A 20941-nucleotide genomic window follows, 5' to 3' on the forward strand; every position below is an offset into this window, starting at 1 on the left:
ATTCTTTCTTGTAATTGTATGGCAAATACTTTACACAAACCAAAGTGATTTAGATTTACTATGCATATTAAATGTGATACAAGTACCGCACTACGTCTAAAACTGCAGTTTGGAAAATCTCAGGTAGGGTAAAATTTGACTATGCATCATATAATTGCCTTTGCGCAATATATTTAAAATATGCATGTATGATTCATCCACACTCTCCCAGACATGAATAGTCATATCTTGTGCCTCTCCATCCCCAAAATTGCATCCACTGTGTACAGCTTTTTTGCAATTTTTCTCCATTTCCCATTGAATGAGATTGATTTTGATTTTATCTATGCTTCGGGTTTACATTCTGACTGAAAACTAGTGTTTAGAGAGTCCTCTCATAGTAAATAGTTGGAATTTCTTCTTCTGTAAATCCATGTACAGCACAGAAACTGAAATAAATAGAGCTGCCATAATATCTTGTGACAAACTGCATTCTAATGGAAAGGTCATTCAGTTTATTAGTAAATACATCCTGAGGCAAAGCTAAAGTTAATACAGAAGCAATAACTGATTTCATCCCCCATTGATGTCTGACCAAAGTAGTTAGAAGGGCAGATGGTATGAATGTCAATTTTCACATCATCATCTTCTAGACCAGATAGCATGTAATTATAGGCAGCTGAGCACAAATGTGCAATTACACTCAGTGCAAGCTGGAAGCTGCAGATATTTCTTATCAGTTTATTTGGAAATGTTAATTGTTTTGCAATTTTATTCTCTGTACTAAAAGATGTATGCAATGTTCAGTTCTGGAGAAAAAAGCATTATATACTTTAAAATTTGTTCCTATGGAAGTTTCTCCTTAGATTTTTTGAAATTCATCGGACAATTTTTGGTGTCAAAAGCACAGAGAAATTTCCTTTCCTTCTTGTACCACATAGCAGTAGAAAATACCAGCTTAGGTGTGACGGTAAAAATAATTTAGAAGTTCAGGAAGATGCAGTCTGCCATGTTCTTTAAAATGGAAACTTTCATCCAGGGATGTATCTGAAAATATTAGAAAATCAGGGAACTCACACATCTAATGGAATTTCCATTCATTTCCCCTCAGATAATGTCATTGACCAAGACTACATGGTTTGGGAGAACCCTGTTCTTTTCTGCTAAAGCCTGTGAAAGTTGCTGAGAGCAACCTGCTGCCAGAAGTATATGGAAGGTAAGTAAAGTGGAGTTACAGCACCTCCTTAAAAGCAGGCTGCATACATGTGCTGTAGTCACTCTTCCATGTGAGGAATTGTTACAGTTGCCATGGGAATACAAAATGAAATATAAAGCAATTGTGACTAATAAGGAAGGAGGTGATCCTGGAGGCAGCAAATGAAAACGGTATCAACTGTGAAGTTGTTAAACTGAAATCTGTGTCAGTGGATCTCAAACTTTCTCAACTGTCCCCCTTTTTGCTGTAGCTCCTGCTGCATGCCATAAAGTGTTTCCAGCATTTCAGGCAGGTGAAAATCATGGCAAAATAATACTGCATTGTGCTGCTTACTGCCCTTCATGACCCTTCAGGTCTTCTTAGCAATATCCCTGATGTCAACTCAGACAACACTTATTTTGAAACATGGAACAGTCCTGGGTGAAGTGAGATTTTAGAATATGGTTACACGTTTGCAGAATGCTAGCAATCATCAAATATCAAGAACTTCCCTAGCTACGTAACACAGAGAAAATGTACCTGTATAATGCGTGTTGCCTGACGAACTTCTGTGCCGGCTAAAGCAAACTTCTGGTTTGCATCTCTTTCCATTTCACAATGCTCTACAAAGCCTATGGGTTTGGGTTTTGTTTTTATTTTTATCTCCACTATTGGGAACTCAAAGGACCTTGCACTAACAAAAATGGTCTGCTTTTGAAGCTCAGAGGCTTTTTTTTTTTTTTTCCAGACATCAGGAATGAGCAATTACGCAATTCTCTCACTTCAATTTCCTTCCACACCGCAAAGTGAGATAAAAGGAAAAAGGACAAAGAAAACCTCTTTGTGTTTTAGCAAACACTTTGACAGAAATGAAATTTCTGATTTTAACTTTGCACCTTGTTGGTATAATAGGGCGTTTAGTCTCACCTGTAATAGCACCTTACTCCTTACAGTGCTATTACTATTGCAGTCATTAAAGACTTGATTAATTTGTCTAAAGATAGACCGATTTTTGAGATGCCCTCAGCTATCCAGGATATCTGCAGAAAGCTGGAATATACAATACAATTTACAGGCCACCTTCTTGGCAGTGGAATATCAGCTGGGTATCCTCAAGTGGCACTGGGTGGCAGCTGAATTGAATCCTTCTCTCCATAGAATACAGCGGCAACTTAAAACACTTAAATGCAGTCTGGCAGATTTTACTCTCTAATGCTGAGCCAGGTCTAAATAAAACCTCCAAGTCTTTGCAGTTATCTCAATTCGCCATATACTGACAAAAGTCTGAGAAAAAAAAAAAAAATCAGCTGGACCTGTTTGAACAAGGATTACAAGTTTTAGCCCCAGACACTTACTTGTCTCATTTTTTATAGGAGAAGGGTATGTAAGAACAGTCATCCTTTTCTTTTTTTTTTTTTTTGACTGATCAATTTTTACAGTCTTCCGATGAAAGTCACAATCACTTTTTGATACCTTTGATCATGCCTGTCAGTGTGCAAGTTAAATGTAATTTGAAAATGTATACATCAATATAAAGCTAATGTTCATATTCTACAAATGTTATCCACTTATGAATGCTTCAAGCCACACCAAATGACTCGTCATATGTCCTTTATTTCAGAAAAGAAAATCTAGTCATAAAATTACTCTTTCTAAAATGTAACGGCACATTATGTTGCTGAAACGCTTCATTCTTTGCAATCTTTATTTATTCTCTAGTAATGCATGCCATTGCATTGAATATAGTCTATTCTGTTGTAAAATTAATGGCTTACTTTATTCTTTCCTTCTGGCTGTAAAACTAATATCTTACCTTCTGCTGCTGGAGAGGGTTTCTTCGCTGTCTCTTCAGAATATCTTCAACCCTTGATTATCTCTATTTTGATCTAAGGAGCAATCCGGAGACTGCGTAGGCTTCTTTACAGGAGGACCACATACCTTGTTCATCTAAAAGGAAAAAAAGACACAAGAAGAAGAACATAACACGTGAGCAAAAAATATTATGTATCAACTGAGTTTAAGTCTATTTAAATAAGAAATAAAGTTCTGTGGCCATTAAATTAAGACAAGCTTCACTAATTATCATATTTCTCAACACCATATTCAGTAAACCCATAATTAGTCATTTATAGTAGAAAATAACCAAACAAAATCACTTCTTTTGAAGGAATACCAGGTGTATAATCAAGTCACCACATATATTTTGATTGTGCTTTTTTTCTTCCTGTAAAGAAAGTGTATTGCTATGCAGACAGTAACAGTAACCTCAGATAACACAATGTGCTCTGAAGTGGCAAATTTCCATTTTCTCTGTAATACACCCCAATCACATTTTTAATATGCATTGAACTTTGTGATTTCTTTCAGGGTTGATGAATTATTATGGCATGTTCACCACAATTACCCAGAGTATACAGTGAACAGTTAGCATGGTGCAAACTTGCATTACAATGTTGCAAGATGTAAATTTAATGATCCAAGATGTAAGTTTAATGTTTCAACCATAGATGTTGAAAATATCAAGGATTTTTATACATCTGGCTTTCTGATCTAGATGTCAACAGGCACAAGTTCAAGTAGGCTCCCATTTTCTTCTTAGTAAAATGTGATACTGAGTATTTTGTACAATGGAAGTTATCAACTTGTCTTTGTGGCTCATTATTTTCCCTAGTCACTAAATAAAAATAATTAGGGCTATACATATTTATTAAATAAGAGACACTTCATGCTGGGGATCAATCTGACAAGATATTAAGCCAACTGAAATACACGTTTTGCCTTAGCTAGCACACGTGCGCTACTGAAAACTAATACTATATGTGATTTATGAAAACTTGGGTTTCAATAGTCAACTTTTTTAAAACAGGGAGAGATCACTGTTGGCTCTAACACAGCGCTCCAATTTTTGAAGCAGAAACACATTCAAAATGAGAAAGAGGAACTGGTGCATATGGTGCATACAACAAAGATTGTTGTTTCCTGTTGCATTGTACACCCCAAATATAAGAATAGAGAAAGAAAATAAATCTCATTCTTCAAATTGACATCACACATGTTAAATAGCAAAATGCAAGTCTTAAGAACCACCTTTCCAAATAAGAACTGCAGTAGTGCTAGCTAAGAAATACATCTAAAATTTTAAATAAAATTAACATATCTAATTTGATGAGCTTCCTTGCTGTTATGCATGGTATAAGTGATGATAATTGAAAACTTACTGAATGTACTTGCTTAGGCCAGTCAAAAGAAGAAAGAATCATTATTACTTATGCTTACATATGAATAAGCATTCGACCTATGAATTTCAAGTGAGGGTAAAGCTCAAAGTGAATACTCCTTTTTGTCTGCAATTCACATGTCTTAATTTAGGCATCCAAGGTATTATTTGAATCCCCTACAAATGAGGTGAATGAATTTACCCACAAGATAACTGTCCCTGGACATGTAACTAGTGCCCGTTAAGGGACTTACTTGGATACACTTTAGTATCCACTTCACCTTTTCTCATCAGAGGCAATGGCTCCTTTGACAGCATGTTGCTATACTTGTTCTTGCCCTCAAATTCAGTTTCAAAGCTCCATCACACTTTTCCCACCATTTCCCCACTAACTCTTCTTCAGAGTACATGCTTTCCATCAACTTAACTGGACTTCCACCCCCTCCCACCCACAAATCTCTACACTCTTTCTAGCTTTCATTCATTCTCATAGGTAGAGGAATTCTCTCCTTCAGTGCTGCACCTCCCCAGACTCTGCAGTAGTCTATTCTATCAGCCACTCTACATCAATAAAATGCACATACAACAGAAACAAAAAATGCTTTTGTCCTTGTACTTGTCTCACTTTGCTCATATTCTCTTATGCTCACTGATCTGATATGGGGAGCATTATGCTTATTACTAATTTTTATTACAAAGCAACTGATGGTTTGGGTTGCCTCAGTTCCAGGCTTGCCATATGCTTTTCAACAACTCTTTATTTTACCAAGAATAAAAACAAGGGTTTAAAAGACAGCGAGAGCCAGATCCAGATGTTTGGGAAGGAGGCTTTGTCTCATGACAGGCATGGGTTAGATGTGTAGATTGTTGTAGGTTTTAGGTGCCTTGCATGTCTGAAAGAGGCACCTTAGCTGTTCAAGCACTCTCAGAGAGTGACTTCAGGGTGGGAGCCTGTGAGGAGAGGAGAAACATGGTGCAAATTATTCACTGGGTAATAAAGAACCTACGCAGATAAGTAACAGTCCTTTGGGTCAAAAAAATTGGCTCCAGTTATAGTAAACTGAAAAAAAAACCATTTGCATTCACATACACTAGGAAGGCAGAAGAATCCACTGCTATCTATATTTCTTGAATTTACAATAATATCTCATTATAGTTTACTCTAAAATTAACAAATAAAGAAAAAGTTTTTGTAGTCATAGTGGCTTAGGATATGGATGATATTTGTTTTATATCTATTAAACAGTTGTTTCAAAATACTGTCTAATGACCATTATCTCAGTTAATCCTCTTTGAGTGGTCTCAAGAAATGCATTGAAAGAAATTGGCACAGCTACAAGTTGGGCAGAAAAGAGACTCAGAGCAGCCCTGCAGAGAAGGACTTGAGGGTGTTGGTCAATGAGAAAATGAACATGAGCCGGCTTCAGTGTGCACTCGCAGCTCAGAAAGCCAACTGTATCCTGGGCTGCATCAAAAGGAGCGTGACCAGCAGGTAGAAGGAGGTGATCCTGCCTTTTTACTCCGCTCTTGTGAAAACTCACCTGGAGTATTGTGTGCAGTTCTGGTGTCCTCAACATAAAAAGGATGTGGAACTGTTGGAACAAGTCCAGAGGAGGGCCACGAGGATGATCAGGGGACTGGAGCACCTCCCATATGAAGATCGGCTGAGAAAGTTGAGGCTGTTCAGCTTGGAGAAGAGAAGGCTTGTGGAGACCACATAGCAGCCACCTAGTATTTGAAGGGGGCCTATAAGGATTCTGGGGAGGGACTCTTCATTAGGGACTGTTGTGACAGGACAGGGGGTAATGGATTAAAACTTAAACAAGGGGAAAGTTTAAATCTTATAAACTTTTAAACTTTAAAACTTTTAAAAATGGGCTCAAAGTTAAAAAGAGGGAAGTTTTGGTTAAATATAAGGAGGAAGTTCTTTAATGTGAGGGTGGTGAGGCACTGGAATGGGTTGCTCAAGGAAGTTGTGAATGCTCCATCTGTGGCAGTGTTCAAGGCCAGGTTGGACAGAGCCTTGGGTGACATGGTTTAGTGCAAGGTGTCCATGCCCATGGCAGGCAGTTGGAACTAGATGATCTTAAGGTCCTTTCCAACCTAACTATTCTAAGATTCTATGATTGTGCAATACAAAGAAATTTGCATTCACTGATATATTTAAAAATAAACCTTGGTTTCAAACTTAAAATCTTTCTTAAAAATTAATCTTGGTTAAACTTTAAAATATAAATATCTTAAAAATACTGTCACTATCTGAAAGGTCTTTTTAAGAACTGGGTTGGGTTTTTATTCAAAAGCCATTTTTTGAAAATTCCAAAACCAGCATTAGTTAAATGATAAAAAGTGTTTCTACACTACCATGTACGGCTCTATCATTCCCACAAAGAAGTACCTTGACAGTAATCATACTGCCGTGAACTCAGTTCTGCTAATGACACCCCAGCCCGCACGGCTGAAAGTTAGCTCACCAGTCTTTAACAAAGTCATTTACTTCTTCAGACATAGTTTCTCCAGGATGAGGTACTTCAGCATGTGCAATGACGATGTCATTATCTCTGTTAACTTTTTCATATCTCTGACATTTAAACCCCTGTGATCACTAACTGACAGACTGGTTTTGTGTGGTGTTGGCTGTTCATTTTGTGTTTGGTACATCACCCAGTTGAACCCAATCTGTCTTTTTTTAACTGTTCACTAGTAGCTGTCAGATGTTTAAACCATTAACTGTATATGCATGCCAAATGTACTCTTGCCTCCCTCACTGCCCCAGTCTTCATTGCAACCTGGTTTCTTCAGTAAATTTGTGCACATGGAAAGGTCACATACTCTTATCTTGCCTTCAAGTGCCTGTTCTGTCTGTGAGATAAACAATTTAAAACCAAAATGTCAGTATTTCATTTAACAATACCAGGCTGATAATAGTCTAGAAAATAAATAAATATAGTTTCTATAATAACATCTGAGGTTGGTTGTTTTGCTTTGGTTTGGTTTTGGGGTTTTTGTTTGGTTGGTTGGTTTGATTTCGTTTGGAATGGAGGTTTTTTTAATGCATTCTTTTCATCTCCAGGAATGAGTACAGGTTGTGAGTGTAACATGTCTTAGTTGTATTTCCCAAGGTTTCTGAAGGGCTACAACTATATCCATTATCTACATTGTTTTTTAATTTTTAGTCTTTTGGCTGCAAAATTAACCTTCCAAATAAAAATTCATTCAGTGCTATTACAGTCTTGAGAGACACAGACTGGAACAACAACTTTGAGAGAAGGGGAATACTCTCACTACACTAATGAGCTAACAAATTACCATTTTTGCAGCAATATATGATCAGAATGCATTCTTCCTGTCTTCACTGAAAGGGTATTCCCATCAAATGTTTCCACAATTTTTCTTGGCTTTGAACACAAAATCCTAAAAGAGTGCATAAAACTATTCTCAAAAGGGACTGCAAATACCTTGAGAAAAATGAGACTGAAAAATCACCAGAAATATTATTCAGGAGAAAATTACACACTGAATTTCAGGAAGACGACTGCTATAAAATTTTAAAAGACGGACAAGCCTCAGCAAATTACCAGGGGGTTTTCTGTTTTATTGTTTGGGTTTGTTTGGTTTTTGTTTTCTTTTTGGTCAAATGTTTTAAATACTGCACAATATTTAAGGGCACAAAAAGGAACCTCAGAAAATGATAAAACTCCCGATTTTTACATTTCAGACAAACCTATTGTTATTATACTCAGCATGCTGTTATTACGCACAATTTGTATGCCACAGTATGATGACTGGGTTAATTAAAAGTTCTTGTAATAACCATGAAGTTAAATCACAATTAGCGCCACACATGAACTTCACGGCAGTTTGATTTTGCTGGGTGCAATTCTGTAGAATGTCTAGTTATGGTTACTTACAGTTTGCAAAACTGGAGCATCATTAACCTTTGCATTTATACAGGACTAGACAATGTGAGCATCATATCGGTAACAGTGGGATACTGCCCTCTATGTTCACATGCGCAATAGGAGAAACCAGCCACATTCTTTGGGTTTGGTTTGTTGTTTTGGGGTTTTTTTTGTTTGTTTTGTGGGGGGGGGGGGGGTTTGTTTTGGTTTGGTTTGGTTTGGTTTTTGCTGTAAAAATGGTTCTTTCTGACCCCAGCATTTCTACTGAAATGATTTTACATCAAATGACTCCAGCAAACTGAATGCACAGTCCTCTGGCACACTTTGAACTAGATATGCCACGTATCAGTAATTAGCTACATCATAATCTTTTAAATGCTGCCACTGTGTCAGTAATAAGCCTCAGGAATCCTGAGACTCTCTGCTCCACTTTCAGTCATGGGCTGTTGTGGAATACACGGAGATGATGAGCACCTTCTAGTCTTGCATAGTGTCTGTAGTCTGCACACTAGTTCTTACTGCTGTGCATACAGTGACAGGAAGAAAACACTTCTCTGGATATAAAACATAGAATCATAGAATAGTTAGGGTTGGAAAGGACCTTAAGATCATCAAGTTCCAACCCCCCTGCCATGGGCCGGGACACCTCCCTCTAAACCGTATCACCCAAGGCCTCGTCCAGCCTGGTCTTGAACACTGCCAGGGATGGAGCATTCACAACCTCCCTGGGCAACCTATTCCAGTGCCTTACCACCCTAACAGGAAACAATTTCCTCCTTACATCCAATCTAATTGGGCTTAGACCTGCTTTATCTGGGAATCATAAGGACCCTAAAAATTGTCGTTTCTTTTATGTTTAACAGTTTCCATGCTTGTCTTTGGTATATTTGGCAAGCACTCTAAGTTTTTTATACATATATATCCAGCAAATGTGGTATGTGTCACGTATTAACTAAATTGACGCAATTTCTCAGACTTGTAAGTCATTAGTGTGGCAATAGTCCACACAAGCATTTAAAACTGATTTTGTTTAATGTATGTTTTAGATAGTGATTAGCCTGGCGGCTCTGCATTCCAGTTATAAGTTCACAATTTGCCACCATCCTTTACAGTTAAATCCTCTCTAACACTCATGAGCAAATGGACAGCTGAAGTCACATAACTGTGAAACGAAGCCAGAGTGAGATGTGAGGGACAAACAGGTGGAAAATACTTTTTTTTTTTTTAATAAATGTAGTTAAATTAATTTTGTTTGCTTTCTAGGAATATACAAGTGAATACCCTCTTCAAGAGATGATGAGTCACAAGCATTTCCATCAACAGATTAATAATCAAACTACTCCAAATATTAATCTAGAAAAACAATGCATTAAATATTTATGAAGTCCCCTTGATTCAGATTTAACCTTGCAAGTGGATTTGTAAAACTTTCAGGTAAATGGCTGTGTGTTAGAAGAGGAAGAGAAAAAGAAGACCAACACAGACACTCTTTTTTTTGCACCTCATTCCATCAGTCTTTGCAAGCAGCACAGGAGAGGATGGCTATTCCCTGACAAGGCGACACAGGGGTTTGGTCTTGCTGATCATCTAAGCAGGTGAAAGTGAAGATTTCTTTAAGTAAGAATAGCGTCTCCTTTTAACTTGTAATAGGCTCAGCTGAGCTCCTGCTGCAGGAGTCAATAAATACATCACACACTAAGCACTTATTTCCGTGGTTTGCCTTCTACTTGCGCCACAAGAGGGAGCACCAGCATTTCAATATTTCCAAGCACTTTAGCCGCGTCTTACGGTTTGCTTGCCTGTTAACAGATGCTTATTTAGTATCAAACATCTGTTGCAAAGAAAAATGTATTTTTGTACGTGAGAGCGTGCACATGTGCATGGAAAATTAAAGGATTCCCTAGTCAGGCAAAATGCAAGTTCTTCAAAATAAGGAAAGCCAGCACTTGATACACAGGCCAGTTTTCTTTCAGAACAGGAAAAAGACATTAGTGAGATTATTTTAGGAAAGAGCATGGTGGAGTACCACTGGTGTTTACAACACGGGGAAATCATGCAGGAATTGTCTATTATTTCTTCTGTGTTCTTTACAAATGTTGTTTTCAAGTGTGACTCATCGTCACTTTTTCTCTGCTCTAGCCTCAGGACTCCAGGCAACATCTTAGGCGTCCAGAGCACTAAGCAAGGAGTGGAGCTGCAACAGTAACCAAGTGTCATACATAGGTTTACTCCATTTACAGAACTTGCAAGAGTCAAAAACAAGCTCAAAGGGACAAACATTGTGAACAATAGCCTAGGGAATTAAAGCTATTACTTAGAATAATGCTTGCACAAATTATCACATGAATTGCAATCACCTGCAAGACAAACCTTAAATGGACTTGCCAAATAATGATAATTTCAAAGCAATTTTATTCAAAACTGTAATTAAAAGCTCAGGTGATACATGAAAACGTGCACTTATACTTTTTCAAATGAGATAGAGTTTTAAGTGGTTTCAAGCTCAAGAAGTGACAAATCCAATTCAAAGCAACCTTGTTAAGTGTAGATTGCCCCATACCCAACCAGGTGCTACTGAGCAAGGATAAATGCAAACTGCAGATATACAAAAAGCTGATCCACCAGTAAAGTAGTGGTAGCCTTGCCAGAAAAACCCAAGACAATTGTATGTTACCAAAAAAAAAGGAAAATAATTCTCAGGGATATATAAACAAAAAAACAATTTGCAGATACTGAACTAATTATTCCACTGTGTTTGGCACTAATACACCAGTGTCACTGCAGCACATCTTTGGGGGGAAATCTAAAGTCAAGATGAAGGACCAAGAAAGTGACAAAAATGCTAGCAGTTTGCAAACCTTTTTTTTTTTTTTTTAAAGAAAAAGCTATTTTTTAAATACAGTTTTGTAAAAGACTGCTGTTCAAGCTCTTGAATTATTGGAGCCACAGTCCATAACTTTCATGTGACTGGGACTCCTATCCTCCTTCTACCACTCCATCTAGCAAAACCAGTGCTCCGGCCCAAGTTCTCCTGTCTTGTCAGTTTTTAATTATCTCTGATTTCCTTTATAATTTTGCATGTTCTGATAATAAAATAAAATCTAATAGCCCATTAAATATGAGTTAATGCACTTTTAATTTGTGTCTTCTGCTCTTTAATTACTAAAACCTTAAACGGTTTTAATTCTGCTGCTCCTTTCATGAGGGACTAACACACAGCAAGTCTGGCAGTAAAAATAGCTTCTCCTTCTGAATGGGGTGGGAGGGAAGGAAATGATTTTATTTTTTTTAATGGCTTAATGTCAGGGGAAATCCTAATGTTCTCAGCCAAGTTACCCTGCAGCCAGAATACAGCACTGCCAGTTCAAGCTCTTCAAAGGCAGTTCAACAAAAACTGCTTCTTTTGAGAGGCTGCCAGCTCTCCCGATCCCAAGTCTGCTTCAGCGGATGCCAAGGTGTTTCATTTATGTTCAGTGAAAACACTCTGTGGTTCTCCTCTGAAAAGCAATTATATAAAACTGGCAGTAGCCCTTTCCAGAGATCAGCTACCTCTGTGTAGTTAGACTGATTTATCTGTGCTCTCTAGTGGTTAAAATACACTTTATTGCTCCTTACTTCTGTGTGCCCTGCAAGTACAGCTTTGATCTACAGGGCTAATGTTATGCCTTCTTGTCTGATAAAGGCAGAGCTATTTATTATACATCTATCCAGGGTCATTGGTGTAAACCAGAAAAAAATCAGTAGGAATGTGATTGTCACTGAAAGCAGAAATGGGGCTCTGTAACCTTTATCAGGCATGTTATTCACTTAAAAAAGCATTACAACTTATAATACATAAAGAATTTGTGGAAGCAAAACAAGTTGTCTATGTCAGCATATCTGCGCAACGTGTTTATACTTGTGGCAGGCTGCGATTCCTGGTCCAAAATTGTGACAAGGAGAGCATTTTTGTAAGATCTGCACCAAAAGTATGTAAGTCAATAAAATCATGCACACTTACAGTAACAGTCATAATGCATTATTTCATTTAGTATAAGATACTATCAACAACTCCTCAGATAAGCGGATGGTCACCTTTTCACAGTAATAATCAAAAACCATCAAAAAAAAAAAAAGGGGGGGAAAGAAACCCTCTATCTAGTTAGGCTAAGTGATACCCCCCCTATTCCAAATAACATTTTATGAGACTAGTGGGTTTGCTTCCTGTATCTATATCTTAAGTATTTCAGTGCCTCCTCACCCTCTTACCTGAACCAGGACAAACCAGTTTTCTTTGAAGATCTTTTGTGATGTACACGATGCTCACTTATCCATACATGGTCATACCATTGCAGGGACCAAAATAGACTGAAAGACTCATTTGCTTGAAAAATCTCAGGATTTGCCCTCACAAAGTTTTTCTCTTCCAATACAAAGGGCTTATAGTGATTTAGGGGCCAACTGAGACATCCAAAGTCTGCTCAGCTCAGTAGTTCTCTGTGAACAGTTAATTCTGTTTCACAATGAAAAAGAGCAGAGAAAAAAGAAAGCACATTTACAGCCTACAGAAAGGCTTCTCAGCTGAATTCTTCCTTTACACTTGTTCATGCCTTTAACTTGGCTTTAGAGAAGGAGTGAAAAGCCTCCATTCTTCTCTTTCTGCAAGAACCGGACTGCAGCATTTTTTATCTCTTTGAGCATCCTCCTTACCATCAGCTCAGCTCTCCAGTGGACACATTCAGAGAAGCCTGCCATGGTGCCAAAGTGAAGTTAGATATCTAGTGTGTCACCTAAAACTAAAATATGATGGCAGCCCATACTGCTTACTCCACATTTTTCAGACCTTCGAATCCCTATGCAGTCAGTGGAAGAGGATGGCCACTGTGGATCTGTACATTTTGCCCAAATTTTAGTTAACCTTCTGTTAAAAACAAACAAAAAAAAAAGTGTATATATTAAAGATAGTATGCTTTCCTAACAAAATAGATCGCAATCTTAAGAAGGAAGTGCAGCAAACTGAAAGATTTAACAAAAGATTCAAGTAATTTCAAATTGTGAAGTGGTTTTGCTCTAAACACACTAAACAGGAATGCAAAATGCAGGCCATGATATGTTCCTACATTTTTTACTTGGCAGTATGTATTCAACATACCTTATGCAAACCTGCACTACTCAGCATTGCTTGACAAAGCACTGTCTCGATAAGTGTGGTGGGCTGACCTTGGGTGACAGCCAGCCCCCAACCCATCTACTCTCTCACTCCCCCTCCTCAACAGGACAGGGGAGAAAATAAAATGAAAAAGGTTGTGGATTGAGTGAAGACAAGCTGATCACTCACCAATTACTGTCAAGGACAAAACAGCCTCAACTTGGTGAAGATGTATTCAATGTTTTGCCAATTAAAAATAGAGGTTGACGAGAAACAAACATAAAATGAAAACTACCTTCCCCTTAGCCCCTCCCTTTTATCCCAGGCTCAACTTTGCTCCTTCCTGTGAAGGAGTTCTCAACTCCTCTGCCTCTCCTCAGCCCCCCAAGTGCTGCAGAGAGGACAGGGAACTGGAGGAGCTGCAGGGGAGGAACCTGGAACATTTGGCAAATGAACTGAAAAAAGCACTTTTCAGAAAAGTGCGAGACATGAACTTGACACTGGATTTGAAACTCTTATCACCAAAGGTGAGAAATATATCCTCTCACATTTCCAAAAATGAAAGGGAAATTGATCAAAAGAAAAAGAATTGGAATTTTTGTACCGATCTTGAAACAGGTACCAAAGGCTATGCCACCATGTACCCAAATGCTGAGAAGCTAAGGAATGTAGCAAGTGGCATTTAGAAAGATATGGTTTCATGGCTTCATGTTCTGATATTTGTTTAAGAAGTTCTTGACAGAACTGAGTGCTTCAGTGTTTTGCCAGACTTCTGCCAATGTCATAAACCAAAATAAAGACAGAAACAGAATATTAGCAAGTGTATGTCCAGCAATGTGTCTCAGTTTTATTTTATTTAATTAGCACTTGAGAAGTAATACCCTGATAAATCATAGAATCATAGAATAGTTAGGGCTGGAAAGGACCTTAAGATCATCTAGTTCCAACCCCCTTGCCATGGACAGGGACATCTCACACTAAACCATGTCACCCAAGGCTCTGTGCAACCTGGCCTTGAACACTGCCAGGGATGGAGGGATGGAGAATTCACAACATACCTGGGCAACCCATTCCAGTGCCTCACCACCCTAACAGAAGAACTTCCTCCTTATAGCAGATTATACCCTAACATACATTTATCCAAAATGTGTGCATAGCTATGGATGTATTATTGCCTCTGCTAATAGTCTATGCATGATTTGAAGCCCTTTTTCTGCACATCAGAAACAAGTAGACCAATTGCACTGGAAAAGGACACCTATTTTGAGCAGAATTCTGCAACACAGAGCTTAAAGAGGTACTCAACATATAAGAGGTACTCTGGAATGTGATTATCATTATTTTTATGTCAAATGCAGCAGAGAACTTATTATTTGGAAAACACTGATTTTAGTTACAAAATCTGTACAACAGCATGGGTAGCATATAGTGTGTGGCATCGTGGACAAGACTACAGATATAAGGCTAACACTTCAGACCACAGTAGACAAGCTACTGAAAAAAATAACAAGGATGGATCAAACCAGAAAATATGGGAAGAGCTGTCAAACCTCTAGTTATGTTTGGGTAGGAAGAAAACCTACTGACAAGCCATAAACACCTGCTTTTTATTTTTACTTTTGCCTTGTTTTCAAAGTTCTTAATTCTTTTTTCTGATTAATGAAGCCCAGTTTACCCTCAGAAGAGAACTTTCTGATAGCAGCAAGGAGCTTTTCCACGTTGAAACAATGAGGAAGTGAAATACAACACTCGAGGGATTTGAATTAGATGGAGCTCATGGCTGGAACACTTACTCATATACACAGAATCATAGAATCATACAATAGTTAGGGTTGGAAAGGACCTTAAGATCATCAAGTTCCAACCCCCCTGCCATGGGCAGGGACACCTCACTCTAAACCATGTCATCCAAGGCCTCGTCCAACCTGGTCTTGAACACCACCAGGGATGAAGCATTCACAACCTTCCTCGGCAACCTATTCCAGTGCCTCACCACCCTAACAGGAAAGAATTTCCTCCTTATATCCAATCTAAACTTCCCCTGTCTAAGTTTTAACCCATTACCCCTTGTCCTATCACTACAGTCCCTAATGAAGAGTCCCTCCCCATCATCCCTAGAGGCCCCCTTCAGATACTGGAAGGCTGCTATGAGGTCTCCGCGCAGCCTTCTCTTCTCCAGGCTGAACAGCCCCAACTTTCTCAGGCTGTCTTCATATGGGAGGTACTCCAGTCCCCTGATCATCCTTGTGGCCCTCCTCTGGACTTGTTCCAACAGTTGCGTGTCCTTTTTATGTTGAGGACACCAGAATTGCACACAATACTCCAAGTGAGGTCCCACGAGAGCAGAATAAAGGGGCAGGATCACCTCCTTCGACCTGCTGGTCACGCTCCTTTTGATGCAGCCCAGGATACAGTTGGCTTTCTGGGCTGCAAGCGCACACTGCTGGCTCATGTTCGTTTTCTCATCGACCAGCACCCCCCAAGTCCCTCTCCGCAGGGCTGCTCTGAATCTCTTCTCTGCCCAACCTGTAGCTGTGCCTGGGATTGCTCTGACCCAGGTGTAGGACCTTGCACTTGGCATGGTTAAACTTCATGAGGTTGGCATCAGCCCACCTCACAAGTGTGTCAAGGTCCCTCTGGATGGCATTCCTTCCCTCCAGCGTTATCAACTCAGCCACACAGCTTGGTGTCATCGGCAAACTTGCTGAGGGCGCACTCAATCCCACTGTCCATGTCAGCGACAAAGATGTTAAACAAGACCGGTCCCAACACCGATCCCTGAGGGACACCACTCGTTACAGCTACATTAAAAAAACCCTGATGTATACAAGCTCCCCAGTTTTTCCCACCTACAGCTGGATGTATGTCTGTGAATGGAAAGAAATGGAAGGTGATGGTGCTGAACTGCATATTAGGTTCGCTATCAAACCTTTCTTTAGAACACAATAATATTAGAATACAGTCATGTATCAGATGACTTTAAATCCAACTATTGTTTAGCAGTTTCCACAAATCAGTTTATATTGATCTTGTGAAGTAATTTAAATTCATCAATTTATCAAGTAATTTAAATTCAGCAAAATAATGATGGCAGAGACATATGCCAAAAGCTTCAGGCAGAAATCCTCAATCTTATTCCAAAGTCTGCTTTGCTGAAAACTCTGTATTTTTATTTTTTTTTTTCTAAAGCATTAAAGAACTCTACTGAATGTTTTTTCACATGTAATTTACAAATTGGTAATGGGAATACACGCTTGCTTAAAGTACAAGCCTGAGTCTAGTTAGGTAGTTTGGTGGTAGCAACAATATAATTAATTTTCACACAATATCAAATCTAGGTTGTATCTGTGCAGTCTCTAAACCAAGACTCATTTCCCTCCACAGTTTAACATCAATACCTCAACTTCTCTTGAAAACAAAAGTACTTACTGTTGACAGATAGCCTTGTGATCAGCTCCTTTGAGAACCTCTGGTCTCTCCCTGTTGGTCTCAATTTCTATCCTTTTCTGGGGAATTTCATCCAGACTTTGAGATTGTATAAGGAACAATTCATTCACTTTTGCTTTGACCAAAGATCTGTGAAATAGACAATGTGTCTTGTCTTGTGCAGACTCACGCACACCATAGTTGTGAATACCTTGCATGTTTATGTTCATCATCCGTGAGATGAAGCCACTGCCCATATCCTGTGCTAGAAGAGCAAGCGATCCTTGAGCCTTGTGTTGGCCCTCTTATGAAAGGAGTGTGTCTGACCCTCCGAGGTATTTCTAGAAATCAGAATGAAGGAGCAGGAACATGTATAGAAACACAAAAAAAAGAGGGAAATCTGGGATTTGAACACAGTAAGTTTGGTATTTGAACATGCTAAATTGTCCCTGACCTCGAGGCGGTTTGTATCTGCTTCAGATTGAACTCTCTCAGAATGACACTGTCTGCATGCCTCTACATTGGCAAATGCTGAGGAAAGTTATCTGCACAGCAGCAGATCACTCACAGACAGATGAAGTCAGCTATTTGGAAAAGCCAGCTAGGTATTTGTTTAAACATACCTATTTCTATCAGATAAAGCATACCTAGAATGCTTGCAAAAGAAAAATGTACTCTTCAGTTTAAATACAAACAATATGGATAACAAAGCGAAGCACTCATAGAATGCTGTTTATTCTGCTTAATTTATAAAACAATAAGTGATTAGGTTATTCTGTAACAATTACCAGTTTTACTCTAGTGTATACAATAAATTAGGCTTCAAAATATATTTCCACATAATTGCTTTTTCTTAGAGCTTTTGTTTATTTTTAACCAGGGTTTGATTTTCAGTCCATGTCAGGTCATAAAAGCATACAGACTAGACCAGACCAGAGCAGACTGTAATTTTGGTTGGAAGGACCTACAGTGATCATCTAGTCCAATTGCTTGACCAATTCAGTGCCGACCAAAAGTTAGAGCATTATATTAAGGGCACTGTCCAAATGCCTCTTAAACGCTGACAGGCTTGGGGCATCAACCACCTTGCTAGGAAGCCTGTTTGATCCACATTGGCCAGAACCTAGTGAAAGCATAGTGCTTACATACAAAAATACATAGAAGACTTCTACCAAACTTACAGCACAAATTCTTCACTTTCCAAATTAGAGGATGCCAGAATTTGTCTGTGTGACTTTTACCTTTTTTTTTTTTTTTTTTGAGGTGTTTGTGATTCCCACATTTTAATATGTATATCTAGCTTCTAGTATCGTGGTCACACACTTCCTTTTCCTTCAGATCCCCAAATCATCAGTGCCTAGAATACATAACAAAAGTAATCAATCTTCCTTTTCATCTCTTTTATTCAGTATTAATCCCAAACACCACTGATCTGTTGGGAATCAAGAACAATAGTTTAATGTAAAGTTCAGAGGAAAGATTTAATTATAAAGCCTTGTGACCGTTTTCTTTTCTCTCCAATTACTCTCCCCTTTTCCTTCAGCTCCTGCCTCAGACCAATATCACGTCCTCTCAGGTCCTCTGTTCCACTCCGAGGAACATGTCAGCTGCTGTGTTACCCAAAGAGTGACAGCACAAGTCTCCACACACCAATACAAAACTGTGGCTAAGAGAGACTCTCTCTTCAAGATGGCTCCCTCAACCAGCTTGAGTTTCAGCTGCCAAAGCAATGTGAACACAGGGGAAGGGGTGGAAGCACACAGCTGAGAATGGTGCCAGAGCAGAACCTGGACAACCCAGCGTAAGACAGGCTTACTGTGCTCTTGAATCACACGGTGAGTGACACAGGAACTTGCCTTACCATGACAGCAACCAATGTGTGCGGCTGTGACAGTAACCAATGCATAAAGGGAACAGAAACACTCTCTTATGCTGGGCTAGTAGTTTCCGTCCACATATGCACAAAAAAAATTCAATATTGCTAAGATCTTTCTTTGTCCTTCTGTTTTAACATTGACAATGTCTAGGACAACAGAATGGAGGAAACACAAAACAATTTATTACAACTTGCAAATTAAGTTTCTATAGGCTTTTTGTTTGTTTTTCCTTAAATAAGGCTTAAAGGTGTTACAAAGTTCTTGTGCATCCATTAGCCTGCACTGTTGCCCTCACTGGGGAATTCCCTGGGTATACACAAGCTCAGAGATCAGCACAGAGCAACCCAGGCTGAGCATAGAGAAGCGTAGGATGAGTCTACAAGGTTCTTTGTAGGAGTAAGTACTTTTACCTGTTATCCAAAGCTTAAGAACTGCATATTATCTTTTTCAAATTATTTTAATAATTAATACTGTTCCCATTTCGTATGATGCAGCTGTCTTAATCCTCTATGACATTAAAGCTGCATAAGAATCCACAGCAGAAGTCTGCTAAAAAAAATCCTGTTCTCCTATCAGCTAAAAAGCACACAGTCCACTGTGCACTGAGCATGAGCAGTACAGAAAAGCACATATACAGACTTCAGGAACACAGAACAGACTGTCATTAAATATATGTGCGTGTGTGTGAATGTATATAAATACATGAATAGTTGCACAACCCCCACATCTCCACTAGATTCTGCAGAACAGCACAGAATAGTGTCCAGGTATAGAGATGATGAACAGGTGCCGCACTTATTTTTCAGTCAGTGGAGCTGTGGGAGGCAGGAATTAAAGGTGTGAATTCAAAACAGGAAGAACAAAGGGAAAAACAAATTCCAGCTGGGGACATCACAGCACTGCTCTGCTGACCCAAGCAGAAAAGGGAACAAGTTGTAAATTACTGGAAAAAAAGGTTTAGTAAAAAGAAGCTATGCTATATAGGCATTAGTAGTCTCTCCACACCACACAGAGCTTAAAGTGTGAATATACATAAGATTTAAATATAGAAACCCATGCAACATATTAGAAAAAAATCATTTACATATAGTTATTTACAAAAAACACGCATATGATTAGATAAAGAGTTGTACAAATACATGCATCACTAAGCAGGATACTCTCAATTCTCATATTAACATTTGCATACTTATATATCATACTTTCAAATATTTAAAGATTTTTTTCTCTGCTTCTTGAAAACTCATGAAAGTTCTTCCTGTGATGAAATTCACTTTTAAAACCGCAGAGACTGCTGCGTGCTTAAATGAGCCATTATTTGCTAGCTCATAATCATCTTTTCTATGTCTGCTAGAATCACTGATGCATTAATTGCTTATCAAAATTTGAAACAGTTCATGAGTCACTCTGAAGATAAAATAAATAAATATTAATGAGTCAATTTCAACAGAATTCATGTCCTCTGCCTCTTAAAGCTGAAAGACTCCATTTATTACATGTCAGAATTAGGTCTCGATACCTAATATATGGGCAAATATACTCAAAGCCATACTCAGCACATCAGAACTGAGATCACCATGTTTCAAGGGATCAATCCATCATAGTCTTCTTTGACCAAATTATAGATCAAAGAGAGAAAGGCCTAGTCAATTGTAACATAGAGATTAAGTGAAAGACGTCTAAATACACAGTTCTCATACAGACTGAATGAAAAATGGAGTATTTTGGTTTTAAAGTTTGGAAGTGATTCTATGAGATGATCTTAAGTAAACACTTGATCTTCAAACAAACACTGACACAAAATATCACTGCATAAGAAAATCTGGTACTTCTTGCATGACATGAAAGAGAGGAGAGGGAAGGCATAGAGTTTTCAAGAATACTAAAATAAATCATAAAACCTTTCATTTTGAAACCATGAGTGTGCTGAGAGACTTCTAAGTCTGGGCCAATGCTAGTTCACTGCTGAAAATCGAAGCTTAAAACTTTTCAAGCTAAATGACCCAAAATGAAACAGGAAACAGAAGTCTTTCCCTTGAGCCCTTACTTTTCCATTCTAGTTTTTCCCTGTAGGTAAAAGAGATCACTCAAAAATCTGAGGAGGAATGGGGATTGTCTCTAAAAGGCAACTGAAGCCCTGAAACGTATTAGGAATTAGACAGACATCAGTGAGCCACTTCTGAGCCAACTGTTAAAACTTTTCTAAAAAAAATCACA

General features: G+C 38.5%; 1 protein-coding gene across 1 annotated transcript in view; it reads right to left on the minus strand.

The window, feature by feature from the left end:
* Positions 1 to 2676: 2676 nt before the first annotated feature.
* The window catches only part of GPC5 (glypican 5), a 115821-nt gene continuing 97556 nt past the window's right edge, over positions 2677 to 20941 (minus strand). Inside the window, 1 exon segment of the mRNA XM_061361120.1 lies at positions 2677 to 3121. Coding sequence (XP_061217104.1) covers positions 2984 to 3121 — 138 coding nt within the window. The 3' untranslated portion in view covers positions 2677 to 2983.

This window comes from Neopsephotus bourkii, unplaced genomic scaffold (assembly GCF_033783945.1).
Source record: "Neopsephotus bourkii isolate Nb327-2 ecotype Australia unplaced genomic scaffold, CSIRO-AGI_Nbou_v1 NB_1052, whole genome shotgun sequence".
NCBI lineage: Eukaryota > Metazoa > Chordata > Aves > Psittaciformes > Psittacidae > Neopsephotus > Neopsephotus bourkii.